Source organism: Poecilia mexicana, unplaced genomic scaffold, assembly GCF_051168715.1.
Source record: "Poecilia mexicana isolate PSO_F unplaced genomic scaffold, ASM5116871v1 scaffold_4, whole genome shotgun sequence".
Classification (NCBI taxonomy): Eukaryota; Metazoa; Chordata; class Actinopteri; order Cyprinodontiformes; family Poeciliidae; genus Poecilia; species Poecilia mexicana.
The window spans coordinates 6,154,871-6,175,755 of record NW_028263373.1 but is presented as its reverse complement, the minus strand read 5'-3'; the positions used below and the strand labels follow the sequence as shown (position 1 = coordinate 6,175,755).

The following is a 20,885-nucleotide window of genomic DNA, read 5'->3' as shown; positions in this document are numbered from 1 at the left end:
TCTGGCGTTTCCACTACGTGAATTTATCTTACATTTTAAGCATGGTGTTGAATTTCAATTTTTTTGACTTGAGCTCATAGACAAGATGCTTTTGCTTGAAACCTTCTGATGCTCAGCTGGGCACTGGGGCTTGTGTTTGCTTCATTAGGCTGAGTAGCAGACATCTGCGATTTCTTTAAAAGCAAATATTAAATAGATCGAAAGATCTTATGAAATTTGTTGGCATCAGGGGGGAAAATGCATCATCAATGCTGGATTTGAACAAAATGGAGTTATACATAAGTTGGATTTCATGCACAGCTACCATATAATTTACATCTAGGAAAGGGAAAAGTCCCCAGATTGACAACTTGTGTTGCAATTCAGGGCTGAAAGAATTGCGACTTTTTTATATATATATTCAGATTTGTGTCTTTAAGAAGGATGGAGCACAAGTGAAACAAATATGCTTTTCAAACGTGTATTATTATTTGTAGTTGTATTTTACCACTGGAGAATTGTAGGAACCTGCTTTATTTGATGCATCAATGAGTCTAAAAAAAATAAAAAAAACAAGAAACAAACAAACAAAAAAAACTGTTTTGGGAAATGTATTTTTTTAAAAACACGCAGAGTTCTTCAGGTGGAATAATAATAATACAAATCCTTCTTTTTCTCTGTAAACAGCGCCATCTGCTGGGACTACCACGTAAAACACGTTCATTAAATCATTTCCCATGACAACAGAACCCACCGACGCAGGATAATTTCCTTTCAATAGCAGCACGAGACTTGTTCTATTACATATTTTTTGTGTGTGTGTGGCTGGTTCTGTCATTCGGCTTCAGTCCTGAGTTGCTTGTGTTTTTGACCCAGTGAAGTTTGCTGGGTTCGCTTCGCTCCCTCCTTCAGACCAGGTGCAGCGTGGGACAGCTGCGGCTCTCATTCGTCGGCACGCCGTCCGACTTTTGGCCGCAGGAACCCGGCCGACACCCGGCATGCCTGAAGACAAAGCGAATAGTGGCGGTGAGGGAGGAGAAGAAAAAGGAGGAGGAGGAAGAGGAGGGACAGGAATAGAAGTCCAGTTTCATCACACTGTCCCCGTTTTCTTACTTTTTTTTTCTTTTTCTTTTTGAACTCTGAAGAGCAGCTTTGCTGAGCCGGCATGTCTTTATCAAGCAGCCCAGTAATTACAGTCACACTCAGGCAGCGTGAGAGTCCCGTTTCTGGCTCGAGAGCTTTAATCAAGAGATCGTTAACGGTCCTCTGCTCTCGCGCTACCAGAAAATTCAATCCTCCTCGGTCACAGATGTCATGGCGCTATCTGTTCTGTTCCCCTTCATTCCGCTCTTGAGAACCGCTTTCTAGCAAAAAATTTGAAGACGATAAAATGAACGTCTGCAGTGCGTGGATATGATCGGTTATGAAATCTTTTTTTCTTTTGTAAATTTAGCTACGTTTCAACAAGGCCTGAGCAGAAAAGCGAGCTAACGACGTTCTCCTTATTAGCCCAAAGGTGGTTGCTGAGGTTGCTAAGCCATGTTTAGTTACGCAGTGTATTTCTCTTTTCCATGTTAAATGTAAGGCATTACATTTGCCTAATATTTCAGGCTCGTTTGAAGAAAACTGAAAAAATATTTAGTCTATTCTGAAAAATAAAAACAGCATCCAGCAGATATTTGAGCACCAAGATGTACTTTAGAGTATAAGTCAAAAAGTATTTACCGTAAAAATATAAGGAAACCAGAAAACGTGGAAAAAAAACATAACTTTTTGTTGTAGCTAACATTTTAGCAACCAGAATTTTAAACGTCATGGTTTTGTCCTTATTTATTTACATTTTTCCTTGAATTATGGTTGTGGGGCCACACAAAATCAGTTCAGGGGCTGCAAATGGCCCCCGGGCCTTACTTTGAACACCCTGGCTCTAGAGTGTAAATCAGAATGCTGCTTATTTGTATTTTGGAGCCGCGTCTCCCTGAAAACCTAACCATAACATTTAGGTCGTACAGGGATGACGTCACATCGGGTAATTTCTATCTTCCACTTCAACTGAAACACACCCAGAAGAAACCCAGTCAGATTTATTTATCAATCCTGATCAACTCGATTAAGGTTCAGTTGTAGCAAAGTTTTCCTTTAGCATCACTGACACTTCCCCCCTTCCTTCGTGTCTAATTTAGTTCAGGAACGATTCAAAGTAAGAAGCCGTCCGACAGTTTGTGCCAGACGTGGCGGACTCTAACTCCTTCCCACAGAACGACCTTCAGGCTGGTTCGGGCAGCTGTTGTGCTGCGACACCGTCTGTCAACAGAGCTGGGGAACGAGACGGTTCCGTCTGGTCTCAGTTAACCAGTCAGAGTCCGATTCGCTTCAGTGGGACACAACACGACTCGGGTCAAAGCGAGGAGTTTGATTTTCTGATTGGGTTGCATTCTGGGATGGGAGGTCGATCGACCCGAAAGGTTTTTTTCCACCCCGGGGTTTAGACCGTCCTTCCTTTATCCTCTACACGTGTCCTTAAATTAAGACGAAGAAATCAAATAGAAAGAGTGTGACCGAGGAGGATAGATACATTCTTAAAATGCCAGAATGAAAGGCTTGGTTTCATTTCATTTGCGTTTCTTTTTGCATCTCAACCCTAATTTTTCAGAATGCATGAAACTGGTGCGGCTACTAATTGGAGATTCTTGATTTTATTACTGGCTGTAAATTGCTGCTCAATTTGTAATTTAAGTGTCAAAATAGTAATTCTCAAAACAAATTGCATTTTGTGACGTTTAATGATTCTCCTTAAAGGATGTAGTTACATGGCTCCCACATTAAAGAATATAATTTTCTTCTTCATGTTCAAATATGTGAGACTGGAGGTTTTTATTTCATCAGGCTGATGCTTAAATATTATTTTGCAGCCCAACGGAGCGGAGACCCGTCCTCTGCTCTCCCCTGAATCCCTGCTGCTCTCACCGCGTTCAGACCGGCTGATGGATTCTCGCACAGGGAACCGGTAAGACCCAGATATCTGGCACCATGCTGTGAGTGAGCGTGTTCAGACAGTACCTCTCATCTCTGGCAGAGCACATCAGATCCTCCAGGCTTTCCTTCTGAATCACGGGCGTCACGACGATCTGACGAACACATACCTTTGTTTACAAAACCTCACTCTAGTGCATCCTGCACGTCAAAAACTCAGAGTCTTCTTCAGGCGGAGGTGGGGAGAATACCCTCAAAAAGTAGCAGCACTACTTCTGCGTGTTTTTTTTTTTTTTTACTCTGGTGAAAATAAAAATATCCAATTACTCAAGTAGGAGTAAAAGAAAAACCCAAAACCACTCAAGTACTGACCAGAATATCAGTTATTTAATATTTAAAAATGACATCATCAGATGGACCAAAACATAAAGTCAAGTTTGTGGAAATCTTGATAATTAGATGTATTTTTAAGTAGCATAGTTACAAAAACTTTTTTTTTTCGAATCTTAGTCGAACTTATGGATAACGTTTTACAATAAGGCTCCTCTATAGATCGCTAATAAATAGTTTATGTTATCAATTTATCTATGAGCATTTTAAAAATCATTAATAACTGTTTATTATGCATTAAATAAGGAAGGAGACTGTGCTAAAATATTACAATTACAAATGCTTATTGTACTTACAAGTTAGCCTGAAATGTTTAGTGTAACAACTGCAGATAAAACATGTAGGTGAACAGATTTGGCAAGAATTTTGTCTCCTTCTTACCTTGTTTGAGTAACAAACAGTTATTGACGATTTATAAAGTGTTTAGAGATGAATTGATAACATATTTGGGAGCGTTATTGTAAAGTGGGACCTATTTATGAATCTTTAACAAAAACTGCAGGTGTGTGTTTGTGTCTGGTGGGTTTGGGGTCAGAACAAGCTAAGCTCGCTCTTCATTCAGTGAAGTAGAGAATCCAGTAAAAAGCACAGCGTAGTACAAATACTCCTAGAAGATCCCCCCCAACTCCCCCACCCAAAACAAAAAAAAATTCCTAAAGCAAACGTAATTGAGTAAATGTAACCGAGTACTCTCCGACTCTGACCTTGGGATAGCACTGGCAGAGGCTCCACACTGTCCCAGCACAGACCATGGTGACCCCGACGACGCACATCGTCACGTAGACGTGCGGGCGCTCCCGCATCATGAGGAACATGCCCACGGCAACCACAGAGAGGCCGGCCACTATGAGTCCGTACCGGTAAGGCTTCCCCTCTGCCATCGCTGTGAACCTCTGCTGCAGCCCACAAGCGTGCGCTAACTTGAAGCATGATGGAGGGGGGAGGCGGGGGGGTAAAAAAAGATTTAGTGGGCTCTTTGTGTGACGGAGCTTGAAGGTGAAGGTGGAGAAACTGCAGTGGTGGTTCCACTCGGCTGCTTATTACAGCCTGCAGACACGTTGCTCAGGTCAGGTATAAAATTGCAGGTGTGCGTCTGTACCTGAAAGGTCACCTTGCTTCAGGCTTCTGTGTTAAAAAAAAAAAAAGAAGCTAAATAAAATCTCAGCTTGTGGGGGCATTGCTCAGTCGGCTGTCTGTGTTTGTTTGGTCTACAGCCATCCTCCTGTTTCCTCCTCTTCAGGGATTTCCTTCCTCCGGTTAATCAGCTTTACAGCAGTCGATACCAGCCTTAGAAAGCTGCTCAGCAGTTTCTTAGCTCTAGTTTATGGTGATGCCACAACAAAACAAACAACAGGCAGGCAGCCTGCAAACTGGCCCGCTTCTTGAAAAGTGTTGGAGTCATGTTCCGGTCACAGAAAGACATATGTCTTTATATGTAAACGTATGACAGGTTTACATTTAAAAAAATTAAAAATAGGCACACACGCAGATGTACGGCTCTGGGAAATAAAATGAAGAGCCCACTTCACTGAACCCCACTGAAAACCTCCTGGTTATTCCACCAACTATTGGTTTCTGAACTCTTCCTTAGTTAAAACATTAGTGTTGCTGTTTCTAAATAAATATCAACTCGTTTTCTTGGCATTATCTGAGGTCTGGAAGCGCCGCATCTTTTTATGTTATTTTGACCATTTCTCATTTTCTGCAAGTAAATACTAAACGTTTGCGTGGAATTTCACAGACGTGACGTCAGTAGTTCACAGAATAAAAGAACAATGTTCTTTTTACTCAAACATATACCTATACAAAGTAAACTCAGAGAAACTGATCATTTTAAGTGGTCTCTCATACACATGAATGTTTTGTATCTGTATTTTTGTGATCTTCAGGTCTGAGTTTGCAGGGCCTCCTTGCCGCCACCCTGATCTTCAGCTCCCTCTCCAGATTCTCTATTAGTTTCCAGTGAAAACTCATAATGTTAATATCAATTCCAGTGAGCAGAAACATGTTGGTGAAATTAAAAGATTACAGCAAACCCAAATCTGTCAGGGATACGATGTTAATCACTTCAGGCTTAAGATGATCAGCGGCTTTGCGCTCAACTATTATGCAAAATGTGCAGCGTCCCAGAAAAGCTCAAAACGTGCTAATTGGTGCCTGAAGGGGGGGAAACATGCACATCCTGTCATTTCTCTGGCATGGTTTTTGATTTGTGGGTTTGTTTGTTTTCTTTTGTCTTTTTTGCTTATTGATCTCTAGATTTTGACACATTTTTGTTATTAACAAGTCGTTCCAACAATAACTCAGTATATCCCAAGATTGTTATCCTATAAACTAATAAATGCAAAACTTCTACCTGTAGTTAATTATTCCTTAATAGTGCAACAATAACTGCAGCATAAATGTAATTTAACATGTTCCTCCCGTGAAACCATTAGCAAACATGTACCTGTGGATTTACTTAGGCAAGTTCCCTCTGTTGCCTCTACAACACCGACTAATATACACAAATATTGAAAAAAATTAATACCAGAAATCCTAGAAAGTATTATAAAAAACATCCTTTATTTTCTTGCGTTAGAAACTGCCTTATCTGATGACAAACAAAGCATATTTTCATCCTATTCTCAGTGCATGACCCCTTATAAATGTGACACATTCACCTTTCAGTCTAAAAGAGGTTGTTTAAAACATTTTTAATACAAGTGGATTATTTCTTAAATTCTCTATATAAACGTAACGAAATGTAGCTCCTTTTTTTTGTGAATCCCACATTAGCTGGGAAGCTGCACAGTCTCCTCACAGGAGAAACTGTCCAGGTCGTTCTCTCTGTGAAGGTAGCTTGTTTTTACCCCCACCCCCACCCCCCAACATGACCGTCAGGTTAATGGGTAAGCTAAGAATGGAGCAGCCTGTCCTCTGATGCAAGATGTAACCTGCCACATCCTTTCTTTTTTTCTTTTTCTAAAAAATTCTGGCATTTTATCAAGAGTTTGGACTCTTTCAGAGCTGCTGCGATCCAGGCCATAACAAAGCAGCTAAGGGGAAGGGAAAAAAAACAAAACATAAATAAATAAATGGATAATTGCATAAAATAAATGACACGGCGGCAGACTGAGGCAACATAACAATGCATATGGGTTGCAGACTCTAGTGAATTAAAAACAAGATATGTGTTTTAACATACGTATGCTGCAGATATACGAAACTGAAGTTTCTCATGTTTAAACGTAAAGACAAGATGACTTAGATCTAACCCCAACATTTCCTGACAACAGTTCAACTTTCACCACTCCTGTCTTTGTGACGGCCCAACCGTCCACGGGAAGCCTGAGCTGAAGTCGAGTCTCGATTGGTCGATTTCAAGGCACGGAGGTTTGTAGCTGTGAGTTCGGACAAAGCTCTCGCTTGGAAGAACAATAGGCACCGGAGGAGTGTAGGAAGTCCAACCCAGTTTAAACTTGCTGGCTGCCATCTTGATTTGTACATTCAGTATGCTCAGGGTTGCTGGGTTGCTGTTCGCTGTCCTCGTAGTTCGGCTGTTCGCCGTGCTCCTGGTTCGCCTCCTGATTGGCCTCCTGGTTTATGTGCTGGCTCTTCATCACCGTGTCGTACGACGGCGGCGGCTCCATGGTCCAGGGCGGCGGGGTGGACGGCAGGGAGGGTTCGGGCTCCGGTGAGGTGCTGGCAGCGTCCGTCGACATCTCCCGCCGGATTCGGTCCAGCCTCCTGATGGGAACAGAGATGCGGTGAGAACTTCCTGTTTTAATCTGAAACAGAAGCTTCCTGAATACTTCCGGAACGCCTTTTCTCAGTGCTAACTGCGCCAAGCGCGCCCGCTACAACTCTGGTTTCCCTGTTGATGCAGATGGACACTGAATTTTTCTGAGCTTTCATTTCATAGAATTGAACTGTAAATAGGGCCACCAACAGCAACCATGGACTTTTGGGATGCACGTTTTCAATAGAATAGTAATTTTAGAAAATAGAAAGCTGCATATTCTATTCTTACTCAGGAAAAATAAATAAGAAAATAGGAAGCAATTTGCTAAAAGAAAAAGAAAGGTGGGAAATTGGATTCCATTATTTTTATAAAGTCAAATGTCTGAGATCCTTTTTGTGCTTTAAAGCTACAACAATGTTATATAGATTATTGATTCCTGACCAAAGAAAAACAGGATATGTTGCTTGTTTTATTGAGATATTGCGATTGTAATTTTTGCGGCTTGTGAGTGCTTTCAGTCTGATGATGTCTGGCACGCAGTGGGAATAGTTGGGACACCGCTGACTTATGCAATTAAAGACAACACAGATCACATCCTAAATGAGTCACATGAAATAAAAACAACGCTAAACAACGTCTCCCATCTTACAACTGATGGAGCGTCTCACGTTTGCAGAGGAATCATTTAGTCATTTAGAGTTTAAAGGAAATGCCTCCAAACAAAATGCTGTTGAAAATATATATGCATGAAAAGACGAATTTACCAACAAACAAAAAAACACAGAAATGTGGTTGAGAGTGACGAGGTGAATTTGCCTCAACTTAAAATGATAATTAATGTCTAAACACGGCTGGAAAAATTTTAGGCAGGATATTTGTGCCAACAAATTATGCTTAATAACTAGTCAGTCTATCTATTTATGGGAAATGGCTTATGGGTGTTACGTGTTCGGAAGAAATCTGACTTTTCCCAAACATCTGCTTAACACAGATCCATCCTTATCACACCCAGACACCTGATGTCATCAAACTACTTCTGTGAAACGGTAGAATCTATTTTTGGATTCAATCAGTGACTGGATCCAATACAATCATTCAGTTTTCAATTGAAGTGCTAACATTGTGATCTGGAGAATGCAGACTCTGTCTGGTAGCTGTCAATAAAGGCACAAACAAAACAAAACAAAAAAAGAAATTCTGACAAAAGATTTTATTTTTCAGTTTAAGTTTTGGTATATTAGATTGATATAAATATACTGTATATATATATATATATATATATATATATATATATATATATATATATATATATATATATATATATATATATATATATATATATATATTTAATACTCGCTATTGCTTTACACTGTGATGTTTAGTCTGCTCTAAGGTAAAGCGGTTTATAATATATATTAATTCTGAACAAGGTGCCATCAAAGAAAATACAAATTTAACCAATCAGCTTGCCTACTCTTTTAGGAGTTTTAGCGGAATAAGTTGGTCATGTTATGAGATATGTGAAGGTATTTGTAGAAAAGGGTTTTAGTTGTAGAAAAACTGGATGTGTGACCATCAGATGAAGCCCTCTAATAAAGGATACAATGTTTCCAGTTGTGTTAATTTTAGCTAGAATGCAACAGTGTTACTCCTGTGTTGCTACAGAGTTGCTAGCATGGGATGTCAGCTGGACGCCTCAGCTCCAGCAGACTCAACAGACTCCTGAACAGTTCATTTTTCATTCTGACGTTATTTCTTTATAAATGTCATTTAGAACGATATGACTGCCTCCAAGAACTAGCACTCCATGTTCTAGAAAGGTAGCCCTTAATCAGCCAATCTGTTGTTTCCCACCATCAGGCGCGTCAGTTTTCCTAATCTTTCTATTCTATGTGTTTTAGCCAATAAGCTGGGACTTTTCTCAGCAATATTTTCCTGATTTTTCTCAAACAAGTAAAGGGAACATTGAAACGTAGCCCAGTTTGTTAGTGTGCGGAGTCCATTGTTCTCTGCGCCGGTGGTTCCCTGTCTGTCAGCGGACGCTCAGCTCACCGTTTCAGAGAAGAGCGACTGGACCACATCCAGTCGGCTTTGGTCTCCAGGCAACTGTAAAGTTAACGTCCTAAAAGTAAAATAATCTCTGGATGAATTATATTTATTTTGTTCATGCCTACATATTTTGGTTCAGATGACGCAGAGCCTTACAGAGCTGTGAAAACAGTACGTACCAACTTCTTCTGTTTTGCTTTTTGTCATTACATGTTCCAGACTTATGTTTTTTACATCAGTAAACACAAAATGTGTTATTAAATGTTGATCTTATTTGTTGAGGGGAAACAAAATAACATGACACCATATTTATTTAAAAGTTACTACCTCTTAACCCAAGTACTGCTTCCGCCACACCTGGGGAGCAAATCTGCTATCGAACGATGTCAGTCTTTGCGATAACCGGCAAAAAGTCTACTGGATTGTTTTCATTCAGTTGTAGATCATGCAAGTCCTTTTTTGATTCCGTGCCAAAGCATGTGAATCAGATTTAAATCCTGCACTTTGACTAGGCCACTCAAAATGCATTATTTTGAGTGGAGGTTTTTTTGAGAGGATCATCGTCCTGCTGCATATCCCTCGTTTGGTCGATGTTGAACTTTCTTCTTCAGGATTTTCTACTCCAGGATTCATGTTTTCATCACTTTGAACCAGTGGCTCAGGTCCAGAAGCAGCAGAGAAAGCCCAGATCATCATACTGACACCACTGTGTTTGACAGTGAGTAATATTCATGAAATGCTGAGATGCACACCCTCCAAAAATTTTGTATCTCGTCTCATTCGTCCGCTGAATATTTTTCAAAATCCTTGGGGATCATCGGATTTTTCTTGGCTAATAATAGGCAGTTTTTCATGTTCTTTTTAGTAACCACTGGCTTCTTCCTGGGATTCCCCCACGGACACCATTTCCTTCCAGACTTGATTTGTTTATTTTCTTTAATTGATGAATAATGACTCTCAATGCTGTTTTACTGAAATCCTAAAGCAATCGATATGGGTTTGTAAGCCTTTCCAGACCGACAGATGTCAAAAACGTTCTTTTTTGTTTGGTTGTTTGTTCTTTTTAAATCAAATCTTGAGCTTTTAGTGTTTAAGCGCACTTTGTAAAAGTTCTATTTAAGTGATTTCTTGACTCTACAAGTGGTTCATCAGATTTAATTTTTCACAGCCATGTCGGTTTGCGTCACTTTTTGTTCTTTCACACACAAAAAACTGCATTTTGTAATCAATGGGTGACTTTTGTCTGATAATGAAACACGCAAGTGACAAAACAAAAAAAGCTTTTTTTTTTTTTTTTTAAATCAGCAAGGTTGCCATTACTCTTCCCCAGCAGTGTAGCGGGTTGTTTTGTTGACCGGCCAAGGGATGCATACTAACGCTGTAATTTAAGAGGGAGGACATGCTCCACATAACTGCTGATGATAAGCAAGGTGAGCATGATGGGAAGCTGGGATGCTGTGGTCATATTAAAACCCTTTAACACAATTCATTCACATTTTTACAAGTCTGTTTCTGGGTGGGCATAATTGTCAAAAGTTTTCAAATCAGAACAGCATGGAGTGGTTTTTATAAAGTAGGATTAAAAAGAAAAAAAAGTAATCTCCTTTTATTTATTTCTGCGCTATACTTTCGTTTTATCCCCAAACTCCTCCCCCAAGTTGGGAACCACCCCACCACCCCCAAAAAACCCCTTCAAGACACTGACCCCCCCCCCCCACCCTCCTTTCCTCGCTGCTGTCACCTTCAAAGAGCGTTTACCTTTGTATGGCCAGGGCCTGCTGGGGGCTGAAGCGTGTGCCAGTGGGGGGGTGCAGGAGGAAGTGTCCAGGCACTCCCACCTGTAAATTCTTCTTAGCCATGCAAACTCCTGCCACCACCACGCTCAGTCCCCCCATACCCAGAAAAATCCCAAGTACCATCAGTGGGAGCGATGCGTGGTACAATGTCCCAGAGCTAAAGATCACGATTCCTCCGGAGGTCATCAGCAGGACGCCCAGACAGAGCAGCGTGCTGTGATGGATCGACATCTCAGGGGCTCCTGCCCTCCACGGCTTGGTTTCTTCCTGTTCCCGCATAAGAGAGGAGACGGATAATGATCCGAAAATGTGCTTGTGCGTGTGTGTGCGTGTGCAGTGGGGAGTGGGGGCTAGGGAGAGGCATAACAGGGGAGGTAACAACCAGAACCAGCAAACAGAAAGCAGCTGGAATGTGAGCAACATGTAAATAATAAGTGCCAGAAGCATCGATACCTGCAGGGAAACCGCGCTGAGGAAGCTGGACCATTACTCCTTCACAAGTTATCAACTCTGACTCCAAAATCCCTGAAGAAGAATAGGAAGGAAAACAGAAAAATTCGTGGAGAGCCGATTTATCCAGGCCAGTCCGAATTTCCAGAGAACCCCGCCGCGCCTCCCTCTCTCTCTCTCTCTCTCTCTCTCTCTACCCCGGCGGCTCTACCGCCTCTTCCCCCGCTGAACACTCATATCTCCCGCTTGGTGTTTCTCCAGAGCTAGCAGCGTCGAAAAAACCCCCTCTTCGATCAGAGTTGATGATGTCGCTCTGATTGGGTGCGGAGTGGGTTTCATCTGGTCAAAGCAGCAGCAGCAGAAGAAGAAGAAGAAGCGGCAGCTGCGGTGGAGGAAGTGCTTTTATTTTTAATGAGGAAGGCTTTTTTTTCACCGACGAGAAATTGAGGGCAGGCCGTCCATACACACACACACACGCGCACACACACACACACGGTCTGAACATTGTCACTTGGCCGCTGTTTGGGCAGGCTGTTTGCTGCACGGAGAGTTATAGCTGCAGTTAAAGATGAGCAGTTCCAGCTGGAGATGGAGCTGAGCGGCCAGCCCGACCTGAAGCAGGCCGCAAGTCAAACTCTATATCTCTTTATTTGGGTTCTCATCCTTAAACTTGTTGCCTGGGCAGAGGCGGTCGCACCAATAGGGTCTGCCCACCCCGGGCACCACCAGGCTTTCTCTGATGAAACAGTTATCTTGGTCGTAGTTGTAAACTTTTCTCGTGCTGAGATTCTCTGTCCATTTCCTCATGGTAGATTTTTGACCAGGAGAAATTATTTGGTTTTGAGCTCAGAAAATTAGTTTTTTTTTTTTTTTTTGGTCCTCTAAATCCGTTTAATCCCTCAGTATTGCACTGTTTCAGGCTGAACAATTGTTTTGTTTTTGTTTTGTTTTTGCTGCTAAGGTTTTTGTACCCAGGACAGTGCCTTTATGCACTTGTATAACACAGTGCTTTGAATTCAATAGACCTCGTGTCTATTTGCGGTTAATTAAAAAAACATCTGTTTGACATAACCAGATTGGGTAATCACTGAGTCTTTCAAATGGAGAATGAGTCACAGAAAAATGGTCATGTGATTTTCAAACAATGTGCTGATGCCATTTTGTTTTTCACAAGGCACATTTAAAGAATCAATTTTTTTTTTACCAAAGTGCTGTACTGTACTAAAACAGAACGGACAAAGACATAAACAAAACTAAACTAGAACGACAAACTAAACAGAAATAACACAAAATGCAAAGACTGAAATGACTAAAGTAAAAACCAACTCACACAACTTCAAAATCCACTGAAAACATCGTTTTTTTTGTTTGTTTGTTTTTTTAAAACACTTAAAAATAGCGAGACAGGTTGCTTGTTCCATAATATTGGAGCCACAATAATGAATAGATCTGATCTCTTCTGAGGTTCAGGTTTGGTTTTGGTACAACAAACCCGAAGCGGAACAGTTCGCCCAAAGGTTCAGTGGTGAAACACGACGCCGACGCAGGTCAGATGGAAGAGGAGGATCAGTGAGGCGTTTAAAAGACAAGACAGATTTTAAAATCAATTCTTTGGCACCCATAAGCCAGTGGAGAGAAGACAGAGCCGGTGAGATAGCAGCGATCTGAACAAGCTGAAGGAGTGAAAGAGAGGCCTGATGCACACTGACATAATTTAGCCGAGTTTTGATTTTAAAAAATGGGTTGTTGTTTCTAGGTCACTTTTTGCAAACAATGGTTTAAGTAAGACAACCTGACGCACCTGAAAGAAACTGTTCCACAAAACATGGACTGACCTGTTCACACAACCTGAAACCTGAGTCCAAGGTCACACCTGGACTCGTAACACGTTGCACACCTGGACTCGTAACACGTTGCTCAGCACACAGCTCCAGATCACCACCGTTTGGAACAGCAGTGTGTGAAGAAGTGTTGTTAGGTGTGAAGAAAATCATCTGCGTTTTGTTGTCATTAAAGCTCAGAAAATCCATGACCAATCATCTTTTGATGTGATGCAGAAGAGATGAATGGAGCGCAGACTGTTTGGCCAGGGAGTTAAATCTGATAGTCATCTGCTTAGCAGTGAAAAGAGATGATATGACTTCACAACACCGACTCTAAAGAGAAAGGATACAATGAAGAACAGGAATGGACCGAGAAGTGAACCTTGAGGAACGCCACAGGAAGGAGGTTCTCTTTCACAGAAGCTTATGTCCTGTTGGTATAAACAAATCCAGTCTAACGCTGCACCTTTATGCTCCCTACAGATTATAAAAACTACTGTGGAAACAGAGCTAAATACTTCCATCTAAAAGTACTAAAATCCCCCACACTTCCAGAATCGGTTGCTAAAAGGAAGTCACTCAAAATCGTCAACATTATTTCAGGACTACGTAGATGTTTACACTACAGAACTAGTTTGCCCTGCAGTGTATGAGTGCAAAATGGGGCTTTTCATTCATCAATATGAAACAAAATGGAACAAAATAGAGAATAATCACAAAATTGCCACATACATGAAAACACAAACCTTCTGCTAGTGACACATAACAACTGCAAATTATCATTTTGTTTCTCTCGTTGGGGTTCATCTGTCCCGCCATGAGGGCATGCATTTCAAAATAAAAGCCATGAAAACTGACTGTCTATTAAATCTAAAAAAAACAAAAAACAAATATATCGGGCCTGCCTTTTCCATCCACATGTTTTATTTAAGAAAAATTAATACACTCTCACATGATCTGACATAGATGTTCACTTGCATTTTCTCACTAATAATAATAATAATCAGACACTTTAAACATGCACACACAGTAATTTTGTCTCTTCTGCTGTGAATCCAACAGGCTGCATTTATTGTGCTTGTTCATTCAGAGATCAGAGGAGGGCAGTGCAGCTTCTTCCTTTACAATGAATAGTGCAACGTAGGGTGGTGGCAGTATTATGCACTCAGTCGTCCAGAAAACCTACAAGAGTTTTTTTTTTTTGCCTGCTTGGACAAACCTTTTTTTTTTCACAATTGAATCGTTTGTCTTATGACCTAAGATAATGGTTTCCAGTTGATGTTTTTAGCTTTTGTGCAGAAATGAAGCACATATTTACATAAACAAGCAAAAAATAAACACGACACGTACAAGTTAATTTTCACGTCGCAACGTTTGCGATAAAAGTCTTTGAAGGAAGATCGTACGTCGAAAACTGATTAAAACTCAACCACTCTGGTGTCGTTCTTTAAAATGGAAAAAAAAATAAACAAACAACAACAAAAACAAAAGCACTGCAGTCGGGCATGTTGTAATATTTAAAAGCAGAGGAGGCTAAGCCAAAGAAGGGCAGTGGTCTATTGAGCACATGGAAGCACATATGGTCAGATGAGTCAGTGTTCCCAAGCTTCCAGCACAATGAGGAGGACAATAAGCTCAGCAGACAAACGGAAAAAACGAGGCAAGCATTTGTTCGAGATTTTTCTTTTTTTTTTTCATAAAAAAAAGAGAAATGTGCAACTTTGCAGGTTAGAAAATAATAATAATAAAAAAAAGTCAGCTGGTAAATCCCAGAAGGTGCACAAGTGTTTGTTGAGTTAACGCAGGTTTTTGTATCTTCTGCTTGCTTCTGCTGCTTTAAGGCAATTGATGAAGGTTAACACCATTTCAGCTGCTGATGTTTTCCCATCAATCCCAAAGTGATTGTCAAAGCTCGGCATGTAAAGGTTTGCTGCAACTTCAAGGACGGTATTTACCTAGAAAACAACTGTCCGTCAAACTTCTTTTTCCTGAATTCCTGTGAATGTTGGTATTTTGTGACAAGGTCTCCATCACTGCTAACTCTTTTCAGTCAAACTGTGACCAACAAGGTTAACGACCTTTTTGATTTGCTGTTGAAAAGCTGCAAATCACAACAACAATAAAAAACCTCATGTCATATCTGTCAAACTTTCTCCTACTAAACCAGATGCTAAGTTTTTTGTATCACGAGAATTTTTCAATTTGATTTGAAGAGAGATAATAAAAAAAAGTCAAGTTTCCTTGATTGGCATTATTCGATATCTTTGGTTTTCTTTACATTCATTATCCAACATTTGATCTATGTGCTTCTGGAAGTCCTCAAGCTGTATAGCTGCTGAGGACTTCAGCAGCTATACAGCTTATGCTTTAATGTTTATCACTTAAAGCATAAGTGATAAACATGGTCAGTCTCAGTTTGGCTGTACAGCAGGTCAAGAAAGCACACACCCCTCTTATGCAAAATATATATCCAAATCCACATACGAATGTTTTATGAGGTGAACATTAAAGATTTGGAATGGGTAAGCCAAAACCTAGAAGTAAACTTGACAATCTGAGAGACTCTGAAAATGTTAGCAGGATCAGAAAGTAGAGTTGGCGAATTTTGGCAAGTCAAAATGTTGGATGCTGACAGACACATGCAAAAGACTAAATGCTGAAGCTGAGTCAAAAAAAGCTTCAAATAATTACTATAAAAGGCTTGGTTACACTTATGCAACCAGAATATTGCATCTTTTATCGTCTTTCCAACCACTTCGAGGAAATCTGTAACTTTTTCAGTTTAATTGTGATGGCTATGTATCACATTATATGTGGGAAAACACCAGACATTACATTATACGCTACAAAATGTTACAATTTTTTGCGTAGTCTTTTGAGATCCTCTTTTAGATTGGGAGAGGGATAAAATAAAAAGTATTTCCTCAAATTGTCCCCTTAAATCTAGCTCCAAAAGTGAATCAATATCCGTTCTTCCCTCCACGCTGTAAACAGTATCATAGCTTCAGTCAGAAAAGTTAAGGTCTGTAATTTCTTACTTTAATCATTTGAGCTGCATTAAAGTCTCAGTGGTATGTATGATTGAGGCTTTGCTCCCTTTAAATGATTTAGCCTCATGCAAATAGAAGTGAACTGTCCTGGTTCATTAAAGCTTCTGGGTTCAGAATTGATATTCACCGAAAAAGATTAAATAAAAAAAAGAAATTCAGCAGGTATGTCACCATATGGGTTACCTTTTGTTACCCAGCCATCATTAAAACACACCTCGTCGCTGTGTTTTGCTAAGCTAGGCTAACATGCTGTAGCTGCTTCTCAGTTCATACTTCATTTGTAATAATATTATCTCTAATACATGTTTTATGTTACAAATCATCCTAGAATGATCCCTAGAAAAACAATGTTGAACTCAGTTTGGAATGTAAGAATGATATTTAAGCTAGCTCAGTATTTGTTAGCAAATTGTTGAAATGTTGGCTTACAACGCTTTATTTTGCCCAGATTACCTCAAACTAGCTTTAATCATGTTTGACGTATTTAACGTAGGAAAAACATGCAGTAAATGGAGTAAACCAGAGAGAAGTGGGCTTCAAATGAATCACGACCGGTAGGAGCTAGCATCAAATTTGTGCCCATTTAGAAGAGGACGTGTCACACCTCGAAGCTAATCTCTCTCGACTGTCCAAACAAGGGCTCTGTTGCCAGATGTGTGTCTGAATATGCACGCCGCAGGTGTGTAGAGCTACAGGTGGTTTTGATGGCGACCTCATATGGAGGCGGGGGTTCCTGCCATGGTGGAGGGCGAGGTGCTGGGCTTAACCCGCCACAATCCATGGGCGGATAGTCGAAATCTTCGCCACGAGTAGCCATCCTCTGGCTCTCCATCGTCCTACAGCCAGAAAAAGTAGGACCTGGTTTGAGAACAATCATGTGAAAGCAAACATAAATAGTAAAGGTGCTTTTTTGATATACATCTCAAACTTGTTGACATTGCCATTAAGACAGGACTTGTACGAGTCTTCTCCTATAACTTTATATTTATATGTCCTCTAAAACTTAAGCATTAAAAACAACTGATTTTTCTATTTGGTGAAATGCCCCTATTATGGTCCAGTTTTAGTTTTCTGGCAAAAACCACTAGATTTATAAAATGAACATTTCTTGTGTCTCAAAGAGTGTGTGATGCTATCCACTCCAGCCATGTTTCCAGGGTCTTTGGATCACTGATCCATCAGTGTACTTTCGACAGAAGGAATGTGGTACTTTTCCACATATTCATCCTTTGGTTCCCATCGAAAATCTGAAGATTTACCCGACCAAATCAAACCAATCGAGTTGCAGTCTCAGTTTTAGCTCTAACTAATGTGACATAACCACTCCCTGACTTATGAAGATCAACGTGCATCTGCTCTGCTTAAACAGCATGTTCACTTATGTTTCCCATTTTAGAGAGTGACTAAGAGAAATGCGCCTCTGGATCTGGTCCTATTCATAGCCCAGGGAAACAGGAAGTCATAGATCACCGATACATGTTCGTAGACCCTTGGACGAGTTTAAGTAGTACAGGTAAGAATGTTTTAATTAGTCATTCACTCTTTCAAAAGCATCAAATAATGTTTTGAGATACTAGAAACAACAATATTCAGAGACAATACAGCCACAGGCTCAACAGGAACACACACACACACACACACACACACGCAGATAGGATGCTTGAAATGATCCAACATTTCTCAGGATGATGTTTGTGTTTTGTGGAGTGAAAGAAGTGGTATTAGTGAGTGAACAGTCAGACAGCAAATTTCATTTCCTTGGCAAACTGAAATCTGAACCCTTATTAAAAGGGCAGCAACAAATATGCCAAGACGTTTAAACAATGATGCTTTTTTACTCTTTGGATTCAACCAAAAGGCATAGTAAGTAAGTTAGATAATAAAATAAAAGTCAAACAACAACAACCAGTATTTACAATGAGAGCATTTTTTCCCCCCTTCTTCTTTCACCCACCTGGGCAGAAACACGGACTGGGACTCTGGGAACCGAGTCAGCTGAGGAGAGAAGAGAGCATGGCTGGAGTAGTTGGAGTAGTCGTTGTAAGGGTAATGGGGACAGTCCGGGTCGAAATCCCGGTGGCTGTAGTTCGCTACGTTTTTGCTGTTCATGGCCCAGAAGAGTCCCAGGATGAGCATGACCACCCCCAGCACTACGCAGCACAGCGAGAAAGCCTGCAGGCGGCTCTGGTAGGAGGCCAGGAAGGCTGTGGAGCCCCCGGTCACAATGAGGAAGGCTCCGACAAAGATTGCTCCGTGGTGCAGGGAAGGCATCTCCCCGCAGGACTGCAACCTGTCTCTGAGCTCTCTGCTTGGCTGGGGCTGGCTGGATGGTGTCATTCACATGTAAACAGTAGCACAGAGCGTGGTCCCTCTATGCACTCTGACAAAGACCAGAGATCCGAGCGATTTACAAGAAACCCCGACGAGACGAGTCCTTCCAAATCTCACTGTTTGGTCTCCATCACTTCCATCTCCATTAGTGCTGAAACACTGCCGGTCATTTTTAGTCCATGTGCTTATTCTCCCTCTTCTGTTCCAAATTGTTGGTCTGTTGTAAAACTTGGGGGGGTGAAAAAAAATAAAAGAAGAATGAAAATGTTGAACGCTTTGATGTGCATGAGGCTAATGTTGAGCAGCTGTGTGTTTATCATCAAGCCAGATGGACAAGAGGACGGCAGAGCCCATTAAGAAATCTTTACTGGCGCCCCACCCTCCCTCTAATGTGTCCGAAGGGTACCACTTTAGCCTGCGTGTATGTCTGCAAGAGGGGATGAGAGACAGGAAGAGGGACAGAGAGTGAAAGAGTGCGGGTCGAAGCTATTTTTCTGAGCACAAATGGACGTAATATAGAGGACAATTGGATGTATTCTTCAGCAATGTGTGTCATGAAGCGCCTTGACTCTGAACCCTGATTTAGTTTGAGAAATTTACAAAGTGCATCCAGTCTTAAATAAAGAGAAAATAAGTCCCACACTGCTTTGCGAAAGCATTTACACTCTTTGAACAGTTTTACATTTGTCATGCTGCGACCACCGACTTCAGCTTTGTTTAGATGAGATTATATTTGATAAACCAACCTACATGAGCCAACATGAACCACCTTTCTATGGCAGGTCTTCTGGACGTGGCTTTGCACAGCTGTACACGTTATAGTCACATAAACTCCGAGTGAATAAAATTACAATTTAAAAGTTTAATCTTTTTCTCCATCGATTCCCAAATTGTATACAACCGTACAGTTTGCAATTCTCTAAAAATGAGGAAAAATGGTGGGAAAAGGATATAGCTGAAGCCAGGGGCACGGTATAGGGGGGAGAAGTGATGACAATTCTAGGGGCCCTGACCAGCAGGGGGCCCTCCACATTTTATTTATTTATATATTGTTCATAGAAATAAAAAAAAAAAAAAAAAAAATTGGGGCCCTGTCAATTACAAAATTAATCATATTGTATTTTCAAAGATTGTTTTTAGCAATAAAAATGTAATGTTCCCACTCCCAGACCAAAAAACACACATCCATAGTTGACCTGAACCCCCCCGCCCTGCATGAAACGGTTCATTCCTGCTTGAAGCACTTGAGAGTGATGCTGTTCAGCAGCAGCCAGTAGGAAACAAGAACGACTATGGCAGTTACTATGCTGCTAAGAAAAGTTAGAAAGTCAGGTTTAAAAAAAAAATAATAGAGGGAGAGAAAAAGGTAAGAGTGTTAATTTATAACCCAGTTTTTCTCCAAGACAGGTGGGTAAACTGTGTGAGATTATCAGCCATTTAGCATTGTTAGCATAGCTACAGACTTCTGTTTACCTCCATTTTACTAGCATTTAATGAATTAAAGAAAAAAATACCAACATATTCATATATTTAACTTGTCCCTTGTACCTTTTACCACTTAACAGATGAGTCAGTCAGCAGCAGCTCTAGCTCACGTCCCTCCTTATCCGTTCTCTCCTAAGTAAAATTAAAGCTGCAGTATGTAACTTTTGTAAAAATATCTTTTTTCCACATATTTGTTAAAACTGTCATTATGTTGTGACAGAATGGTATGAGAGATAATCTGTGAAAAATCTATTTCCTCTGCTTTCTCCCAGTGCTATCTAGAAACAACCAGTCAGTGGCAGGAGAGGTTTAGTGCTGTCAGTCACAATCTCATGTGGCTCATCCTTCCTTCTCCTTGCTCTGTGTTATGCTGCAGCTAGCATAGCCTGTTGTAAATGCTTAGTCTATTAAGCATAGCTACCAATGATGGCAGATAAACGATTTTCCTGTAACAATAAGTTGTTACAGTTGATTGACTGCGCTAAAACCCTCCTCCTGGTTCTGATTGGTTGTTTTGGTCAGAACGTTGCATTACTTTTTCCAGCAATAGTAGTTCAGGAAGGAGGTGGAGAAGATTGATTGTTTTCACAGATTATCTGTCTCATAACAAACTGCTACGACATAGTGACAGCTTTAACAAATATGGAGAAAACATATTTTTTTATTAAAGTTATGTACTGCAGGTTGAATAAAATGCAACTACATAGCATTTTTTGAGAAGTCTTGATTGTTTTATGTATATTTTGCATGTTGCCTATGACTGTTGCTCATGGGGAGAGACATTTCAGTAATCTAAAACTAATCGAAAAAATGTAAGCGACCTACTTGCATACTT

General features: G+C 40.6%; 3 protein-coding genes across 3 annotated transcripts; all 3 read right to left on the bottom strand.

Moving 5' to 3' along the window:
* Positions 1–576: 576 nt before the first annotated feature.
* Positions 577–4,839, bottom strand: bsnd (barttin CLCNK type accessory subunit beta). The gene is made up of 3 exons (XM_014971641.2): positions 4,047–4,839; positions 3,040–3,107; positions 577–981 (listed from the first exon to the last, which is right to left on the bottom strand). The coding sequence occupies exons 1-3, from the start codon at positions 4,221–4,223 to the stop codon at positions 888–890; spliced, it is 339 nt and encodes a 112-aa protein (XP_014827127.1). The 5' UTR covers positions 4,224–4,839; the 3' UTR covers positions 577–887.
* Positions 4,840–5,888: 1,049 nt separating this feature from the next.
* LOC148159908 (uncharacterized) lies at positions 5,889–12,630 on the bottom strand. The gene is made up of 3 exons (XM_088004852.1): positions 11,365–12,630; positions 10,874–11,178; positions 5,889–7,071 (listed from the first exon to the last, which is right to left on the bottom strand). The coding sequence occupies exons 2-3, from the start codon at positions 11,140–11,142 to the stop codon at positions 6,798–6,800; spliced, it is 543 nt and encodes a 180-aa protein (XP_087860978.1). The 5' UTR covers positions 11,143–11,178; positions 11,365–12,630; the 3' UTR covers positions 5,889–6,797.
* A 4,053-nt stretch (positions 12,631–16,683) lies between these two features.
* On the bottom strand, positions 16,684–20,169 carry LOC106906396 (uncharacterized). The gene is made up of 2 exons (XM_014971655.2): positions 18,189–20,169; positions 16,684–17,070 (listed from the first exon to the last, which is right to left on the bottom strand). The coding sequence occupies exons 1-2, from the start codon at positions 18,569–18,571 to the stop codon at positions 16,833–16,835; spliced, it is 621 nt and encodes a 206-aa protein (XP_014827141.1). The 5' UTR covers positions 18,572–20,169; the 3' UTR covers positions 16,684–16,832.
* Between the last annotated feature and the right edge of the window lie 716 nt (positions 20,170–20,885).